Source organism: Nycticebus coucang, chromosome X (assembly GCF_027406575.1).
Source record: "Nycticebus coucang isolate mNycCou1 chromosome X, mNycCou1.pri, whole genome shotgun sequence".
Classification (NCBI taxonomy): Eukaryota; Metazoa; Chordata; class Mammalia; order Primates; family Lorisidae; genus Nycticebus; species Nycticebus coucang.
In genome coordinates this window covers 124,258,131-124,267,105 of record NC_069804.1, presented here as the reverse complement: position 1 = coordinate 124,267,105, position 8,975 = coordinate 124,258,131, and the positions used below count along the sequence as shown (strand labels likewise).

Here is an 8,975-nt window from a genome sequence, read left to right as displayed (position 1 = left end):
CCCTGCCAAACTCAACAAAAAAATAGCCGGGTGTTGTGGTGGGCGCCTGTAGTCTCAGCTACTTGGGAGGCTGAGGCAAGAGAATTGCCTAAGTCCAAGAGCTGAAGGTTGCTGTGAGCCGTGACAGCACAGCACTCTACCATGGGTGATAAAGTGAGATTCTGTCTCTAAAAAAACAAAACAAAACATAAAAACTTCATTAAAGATGTTCAAGACCCATCTGGGTGCAGTGGTCCATGCCTATCATCTTAGCATTCTGGGAGGCCAAGGTGGGTAAATTGCTTGAACTCAGAAGTTTGAGAGCAGTCTAAGGAAGAGCAAGACCCCTGTCTCTACTAAAAATGGAAAAACTAGCTACACAGGGTGGTGCACACCTGTAATATGAAATACTGGGGAGGCTGAGGCAAGAAGATTGTTGAAGCCCAAGAGTTTGAGGTTGCTGTGAGCTATGAAGCAACAGTACTCTATCGAGGGTGACAGAGTGAGGCTGTGTCTCAAAAAAAAAAGTTATACTGAAAGTTACAACATACTACTGAGAGAAATTAAAGAAATTTGAAATACATGAAGAGAAACAGAGTGATTCTAAATATACAGTGTTCATCAGAAAACTCATATTTGGGCTGGCGAGATGGCTTCTGCCTATAATCCGGCCTGTAATTTACACCTGGGAGGCTGAGGTGTGTGGATTGCTTGATCTCATGAGTTCAAGACCAGCCTGAGCAAGAGTGAGACCCCATTTCTAAAAGTAGCCGGGCATTGTGGTGGGCGCATGTAGTCCAAGCTACTTGGGAGGCTGAGGCAGGAGAATTGCTTGAGCCCAAGAGTTTGAGATTGCTGTGAGCTATGATGCTATGGCACTCTACTGAGGGTGCCAAAATGAGACTCTGACTCAAAAAAAAAAAAAGATTTAATTTTGTTATTTTGTCAGTTTTATGTGTTATTCATATGGAAATACAACAGTTTCTGTTTTCAAAACACATTATAAATTTATAATAATCAAAACTGGATGGTTAGCTTGGCGCCTGTAGTTCAGCAGCTAGGGCACCGGCCACATACACCAGGACTGATGGTTTCGAACACGGCCCAGGTCTGCCAAACAACAATGACAACTACAACAAAAAAAATAACAGATTGTTGTGGTGGGCTCCTGTAAGGCTGAGGCAAGAGAATCACTTAAGCCCAGGAATTTGAGGCTGCTGTGAGTTGTGACGCCATGGCACTCTACTAAGGGTGAAAAAGTGAGACTCTGTGTCAAAACAAACAAACTGAAAGACTTGGGGGCAGAACCCCCCCCTCAGCCCGGAGCTCTGCCACCCCAATCAACCGCAAGAGTCGTCTCTTGATGCAAAAACGCAAGAGGATTTTTATTCCTGTATACGGGGGACTTGATTCACAACTCTTTTAGGAGCCGAGAAATCAAGTCCCCCACAGCAGTTTTTTACAAGCTTTTAAAGGCAAAAACTACAAAATGGGCGGGATAGCAGACATGCAGGGATTTTATCAAAGTAAGAGAGAATACACACACCTGGGATTCTAAGTAGATAAGGAGAACTCTAATTCACTATTCAACTGTCTTAAGACAAGACTAACAGTCAAATATTTACTATTAAGTAAATATTTGCTGAAGCTCCTGGGGCTATTTACTTAATAGTAAATATTTGCTGAAGCTCCTGGAACAGTTACAAAAGGTCACATTCCTAAGGTAGGGGGCGAGAAGTGGTCACATTCTCATGGTAATATTTTCTTTCATTCCCCCATTTGTTTTTTTGGGAAGTTCCAATCATGGAACTTCTGGCTCTATGTATTCATTTTCATGGCTATCGTCTCTGCGGAGAGACTGGTAATGCTGTCTAAGCATTAATACTTGTACAGCACTCACTCTTTCCCGGACGAAGGTGACTACACGGTTGAGAATGTAGGGCCCAAAAGTAAGAATTAGAAGCAGTATAATAAGAGGGCCTATTAAACTGGAAACGAGAGTGGTGAACCAAGGTTATCGGCTGTACCAACTTTCAAACCATCCTTGATGGGCCTCCCGATCTCGTTGTCTTTTTTCTAGTCTCTCCCTGAGTTTAGACATGGAGTCTTTTACCATACCAGAGTGATCTACATAGAAACAGCATTCTTCTCTTAGTGCAGCGCATAACCCTCCATCTTTTAGGAACAGGAGATCGAGTCCCCGTCTATTCTGCAATACCACTTCTGATAAGGATGTTAGCGACTCTTCTAATTTTGTGATGGATTGTTCTATGGCTTTTAGGTCCTCATCTACAGCTGCTCTCAGTTCTTCAAGATATTGTGGGGTCTGGACAAGCGCAGCCGTTCCTGTTCCTACTCCGGCCGCCACCCCTATACCCATCAGGACAGCTAGAGTAATAGAGACTGGTTCCCTCTTCTGTCTACGGGGTCTGAGATCGAATTCTGCCTCGAAGGAACTCGCCTCATGATAGATAACTCTAGGTATTAATTGTACGAGGATACAGTAATCTGCAGTGGAGTTGAACACTGATGAGGAAATGCACAGGGTAGCCCAGTGCTGCAAGCCCACCATCCTCCTTTAGGGGGCACTAGATAATAATTGATAGTGGTTGATGGGCTTTTAATGGTCTGATTACACAGATGCTGGCGATTTTCGGGGATCGTGCCTAGGCAAATGCCTTGCCCAGAGACTGCTGTAAGGGTGATCTTGGATCACCAGTCACAGGAATTATGGGAGGTGGTATTTGGGAAGATACTTGAGAAGGCGATTCCTTCATAATAGGGCGGGCCTGAGGCTAGACACAACCAGCAAGATTCGGTAAGATTAGGGTTGGAAGTATTGAGAACATAAAAAGCCCCCTGTATTAAGTTAAGAAGTCTCTCCCCGGTGCTTGGAGTCTCCGGGGATGTTACCTGGGGAGACAGTTTCGCAGGCAATGGGGCTTTGCTGGCCTCAGTAAATTGGGTGCTCCCGGAGTCTGGGGGATACGGGGAGAAATAGGCGGCCTAGCTGGCGGCTGCTGTCCTGAGAGTACGATGTTGGGTCCTATCTGGACAGCGACGGGGCTCTCTATTTTTAATTTGATGAAGAAGGTAAATCCTTTATCCCACCCTGACATGTAGAAACGGAATCCCCATGTTCTTCCTTTTATCCAATCTCGGGCTTGTTTCCCCCTCTCCGTGAAGGAAATATTTAGGGGGTTTGACCCTGCTCCGGTACTGCTCCTCTTTACGGTTATTAAATCCCAAGAGGAGAAGGGGTGCCAGAAGGCCTGCCCAGTCGTCTCACATCCCCATTGTTTACAATAGAAATTTTCTACCCCCCCACATCTGTTGGCTTGGCTTCTTGTTCTCCCCTCCCGGGGACAGATATAGAACTCCGTTTGTTGCATCCGGCGCTGGGCGGGCAAGTTGCCACAGCCAGGGGCGTCTGCAACGTACTGGCCTTGGGATGTGGAGCCTTGGGTAAGTGAGCGCTTTGTTAAATGGTGATCAAGGCTTGATGGAACCTCTTTAAAGGTCTCATCGGAGATATCCCAATTATCTAGCCCTGCTATTAAGGCGCAAATATCTGGGGTGAGGGACGGCCACCAGGTCCAAGGAGGGTCTTCTTTTGTAGTACTCCATACTACATCACCAGTCTGAGAGAGAACCTGCCAGGTTAACCTCTGGGGGGCATGGGGGTTGGGACCGGAACTACTTATCACCGGGAGTTGTATCAGCAGGAGCAGGGCTACTGCGGCGAATGCGGAGTTTGAGGGGGTTGTCTGTCTTTTCCACTTTCCACCCGGAGTCTGGCGGCGGTGCTGGTTTGACATGAGATGCGTGGATCCAGGCTGCGATGCCATCGACTTTTATTGCCGTAGGGGTTGTGAGCAGCACCAGGTATGGTCCTTTCCACCGTGGTTCAAGGTTGGCTGTCCGGTGGCGCCGGATGTACACCGAATCTCCAACCTGGAACTGGTGAGGTATTTGCAGATCCCCGGGCTTGTAGGCCTCGATCAGCCGGCTCTACACCTCCTTTTGCACGGTTTCAAGGGCTTTTAATCTGGTGTATAGAGATTGAGAGGAGTAAGATTCTGGGGAAGGGAGGTGCTGCATGGCAACAAGCGGGGGGCGAGCTCCATATAGGATTTCAAAGGGGGTCAGTTTGAGAGTGCTAGGGGTGTTGCGCACATGGAACAGGGCAAAGGGAAGGAGGACTGTCCAGTCAGTAATGCCAGTCTCTAAGGATAATTTAGTCATGGCCTCTTTTAGGGTTCTATTCATCCTCTCTACCTGCCCTGAGCTTTGGGGCCGATAAGCACAATGTAATTTCCACTCAAGCCCCTGGATTTTGGCTAAACCTTGATTAACCTGGGCAACAAAAGCGGGACCGTTGTCGAACCCGATTACCTTGGGTAGTCCAAATCTTGGAAAAATTTCTTCTAATATTATTTTGGCTACGACTTGAGCAGTCTCCCTTTTTGTAGGAAAAGCTTCGACCCATCCTGAGAAAGTATCTATGAACACCAGCAAGTACTTGTATCCGTATTTGGCCGGCTTAATTTCTGTAAAATCTGTTTCCCAGTAGCTCCCAGGACGATCTCCTCGGAGTCGTCTTCCCTGAGGTAATGTGCTAGGCTGGGTGTTTACTAATTGGCAAGGTCTGCACTCTTTTGCAGCTGTGTCAACGAGTTTACTTAATTCCATAATATAGTATGGGGAGGACTGAACAATAGTTCTTAGATGCTTGGGGCCCAAATGAGTTAATTTATGAAGTTGTCTGAGAAAGGTGATCGCCTGCTCTTCAGGGAGGATGATTTTTCTTTCCGGAGTTTCTCGGATCCCCTCTGGGGATTCTAAGTGGAGGCCTAATCTGTTCATTCTCTCGAGATCCCGCTCCGAATATTTAAAGTGTTTGGCAAGGGGGGGTGCTATTTCTTTAAGGCTAGGCCTTAAAGTGTTTTCATATAGCGGCAGGATGTTGAGCCTTTGAGCTGCTAGCTTAGCTTCTCGGTCGGCTCTTTGGTTTCCCTCGGCAACTCTGGACCCCCCTTTCTGATGCCCAGGGCAGTGGATAATGGCCACTTTCTTAGGGAGGTGAACAGCCTCCAGTAGACTTAGGATTTCTTCCTTGTGTTTAATTTCTTTTCCTGCTGAAGTCAGCAGTCCTCGCTGCCTGTAAATGGCCCCATGAACATGGGCCGTAGCAAAAGCATACCTGCTATCGGTGTATATGTTAACTTTTTTCCCTTCTGCCAAACGTAAGGCCTGGGTCAAGGCGACCAGCTCGGCCTTCTGGGCTGACGTCCCTTCAGGCAGACTACTTGCCCAGATGGTCTGCTTATCGTCCACTACCGCCGCCCCGGCCACCCTTTTACCTTCTATTATGGAGCTGCTCCCATCAGTGAACCAGGTCAGCTGGGCATCCGGCAGGGGCTGATCACAGAGGTCCTTCCGAGTTCCAGTTTCCTCAGCCAATACTTCTTGGCATGTGTGTAATACATCTTTCTGGACAGAAGTATCAGGTAATAGGGTAGCTGGGTTGAGGATGACAGGCGGGCCAAACTGGACTCTGTCTCCGTTTAATAGGAGACTCTGGTAATGTGTCATGCGGGCATTAGACAGCCACCGGTCAGGGGGCTGTCTGATGATGCTTTCTAAAGCATGGGGGGCAATGACTGTCAACTTCTGCCCCATAGTCAATTTGTCTGCATCTTTTACCAGTACCGCTACTGCCGCCACAGACCTCAGACAGGCTGGCCAACCACCAGCGACGGGGTCCAATTTCTTGGAGAGGTATGCTACCGGTCTTTTCCATGGCCCTAAAGGCTGCGTCAGCACCCCTCGGGCCACTCCTCTCTTCTCATCTACGTATAGGACAAAGGGCTTTGTTACATCTGGTAGAGCCAGGGCCGGGGCTGATAATAAGGCCTTTTTAATGTTGTCAAAGGCCCGCTGTTGGCTGGCACCCCACTCGAAGGGAGTGCCTTCCTTGGTCAAAGGGTAGAGGGGAGCTGCCAGAGTAGCAAACCCCGGTATCCATAAGCGGCAGAACCCTTTGGGCTTCCATTTTGGTGAGTAAATCTCTCCCGAGGAGGGGCGCAGGGCACTCAGGGATAATTAAAAATGAGTGGGTTACCCGTCCCACTCCCAGATCTACTGATCTTCGGGTAGTCCATGAGTACTGCTGATGCCCTGTGGCCCCTACAACCCAGGATTTTTTCTTGGAGACGGGTCCTGATGGTTCAAGTAGGACTGAGTGTTGAGCTCCGGTGTCTACAAGGAACTCAACTGGCTTCCCCTCCACCTTAAGTATTACCCTAGGCTCGGGGAGGGGTTCCGAGCCTCGTCCCCGCTAATCTTCTTCTTCCTCTAAGGCCAGTACTTTCTTCTTTTTTTTAGGACATTCCCTGGCCCAGTGCCCCTTTTCCTTACAGTACGCACATTGGTCCTTATCTAACGGGATGCGGTTATTCAGACTACCTGACTTCTTAGTTCTACCTTGGGCCTGTTCCTGGCTCTTCTCCCCTACTACTGCGGCCAAAATCCGTGTTAAGTTTTTCTCCTGTCTTCGGTCTCTCTTATTTTCCCTTTCTTCTCTCTCTTTCTCCTTTCTCTGCTCTTTTTCTTCATCAGTTTCTCTTTTATGGTATACTTTCTCAGCTTCCTTAACTAAATCCTGCAAGGTATAGTCCTGCAATCCTTCAATTCTCTGCAGCTTTCTTTTAATGTCTACAGCTGACTGCCCTATGAAAGTCATAGCCACGGAAGCCCTCTGTCCTTCAGAGGCAGGGTCAAATGGGGTGTAGCGCCTAAAAGCTTCCATTAGACGCTCAAGAAACACAGAGGGGGGTTCCGTGGCCCCCTGTATTACTTCTCTTACCTTAGCCAAATTAGTGGGGCGTCTTGCCGCCCCACGGAGGCCAGCCACTAGAGCCTGGCGATAGACTGACAGTCGCTCCCTACCTTCTGCCGTGTTGAAATCCCAGTCTGGTCTGAAGAGGGGAAAGGCAGCCTCGATGATGTTGGGGAGCTGGGTAGGACGCCCGTCCGCCCCGAGTACATTCTTCCTAGCTTCTAATAAAATCCTCTCCCTCTCTTCAGTAGTGAAGAGAGTCTGTATGAGCTGCTGGCAGTCATCCCATGTGGGCTGATGAGAGAACATCAGGGACTCTACCAGCCCAGTCAGGCGTTGGGGGTCTTCTGAAAAAGGGGGGTGATTAGTTTTCCAGTTATACAGGTCTGCGGAAGAAAATGGCCAGTACTGGAGGGGCTGGAGAGGAGGTGGTTCCTCATCTGTTGCCACCGGCGGGGGGCCGTATGCCCTCAGGGGTAGGGCAACAGTAGTGTCGGGAGACACTCCTCCCCGGCGGTGACTCCTGGTACCTTGTGCGGGCCCCAGTGAAGGTTCCCCTGGGGGTGCAGAGCGGGCAATCGCCGGATCCGGCGATGCTGGTCCTCCCTGCCCCCTGACAGGAGCCAAGGCGGGAGGGTATGGGGGAGGAGGGGGTGGAGGGTCAAGGAGAAGATGATCAGTCTGGATTTCCGGGTAGATCTTCTTATGGGGGTCCAAACTGTCGCCCCCTTTTCTGGGACCGGAAGATTGGACAGCGAGCACCTGAGGATTAGACGGGGGCCTGGATGTGGCAGTCCACGGCCGAACCCAGGGGGGCGGATTCTGCACCAGGTCCTGCCAGACTATGATGTAAGGTTGTTGATCCGGATGGGCTCCCGGTCCTCTCTGAAAAACAATCTCTTTAATAGCAAAAATAAGAGATAAGTCAAAGGTTCCTCCTGAGGGCCAGCCGACGTTAAAAGTAGGCCACTCCGAGGAGCAGAAAGTCTGCCATGGGCCTTTTTTAACCTCTACTGACAGATCACGACCTCTTCTCTTCACTTCAGTCCAATGATCTAGAGTTAAACTCAGAGGGGTCATCACAGTCTGTCCCATCGTCAGTGGATATGTCAGAAACACAAATAACAGAAATAACAGAAATATTACAGGTACAAGGACCCACCTACTACACTTGGTCCTTCACAAGCCTATAACAGAATCAGACGGGCGCGTTTCCCGTAATTTTTGATCGAACAACCAGACTCGACCAGCGCCCTTACAGCAGGAGACAACCAGGCGTCCCTGGTTCTCCTCAGTTCCTGGGGCGTCCCCCAGGGTTTCAGCCTGTGGTCCTCCGGGCACGTCTACCGACCACTGTCTGGCCACTCTCACGAGGTGCCGAACGGCTGCGAAATCGAAAGCGCGCACACAAAGTCAAACAAAAGGACTGAAGACACAGACTAGACAGTTTTTGGGGTACCCCTTTCTTACCTCCAAGGTCGACTCTGCAGGTGAGGGGTGGTCGTTATATCCCGGACGAGCCCCCAAATGAAAGACTTGGGGGCAGAACCCCCCCTCAGCCCGGAGCTCTGACCACCCCAATCAACCGCAAGAGTCGTCTCTTGATGCAAAAACGCAAGAGGATTTTTATTCCTGTATACAGGGGACTTGATTCACAACTCTTTTAGGAGCCGAGAAATCAAGTCCCCCACAGCAGTTTTTTACAAGCTTTTAAAGGCAAAAACTACAAAATGGGCGGGATAGCAGACATGCAGGGATTTTATCAAAGTAAGAGAGAATACACACACCTGGGATTCTAAGTAGATAAGGAGAACTCTAATTCACTATTCAACTGTCTTAAGATAAGACTAACAGTCAAATATTTACTATTAAGTAAATATTTGCTGAAGCTCCTGGAACAGTTACAAAAGGTCACATTCCTAAGGTAGGGGGCGAGAAGTGGTCACATTCTCATGGTAATATTTTCTTTCAAAACAACAACTGTTGCGTGAACCGAGACGCGAACGAGCGGCAGCTTTGCTGTAGGTGTAAACTCGCTCCTGTAATTATTAAGTCAAGAAACAGACTATACACCGTTTGATGGCATATAGCAAAGTTCTTTATTCCACGTTTAAGTTTTATACCCTTCCAGTCACGTACACACCTAATCCATTAT

General features: G+C 48.8%; 1 protein-coding gene across 1 annotated transcript; it reads right to left on the bottom strand.

Annotated features, from left to right (window-relative positions):
* Nucleotides 1-1,679: 1,679 nt before the first annotated feature.
* LOC128576997 (uncharacterized) lies at nucleotides 1,680-8,267 on the bottom strand. The gene is given in 2 exon segments (XM_053579072.1): nucleotides 1,680-1,697; nucleotides 6,029-8,267. Coding segments are annotated over 2 exon segments (1,905 nt in total). The 5' UTR covers nucleotides 7,916-8,267.
* Between the last annotated feature and the right edge of the window lie 708 nt (nucleotides 8,268-8,975).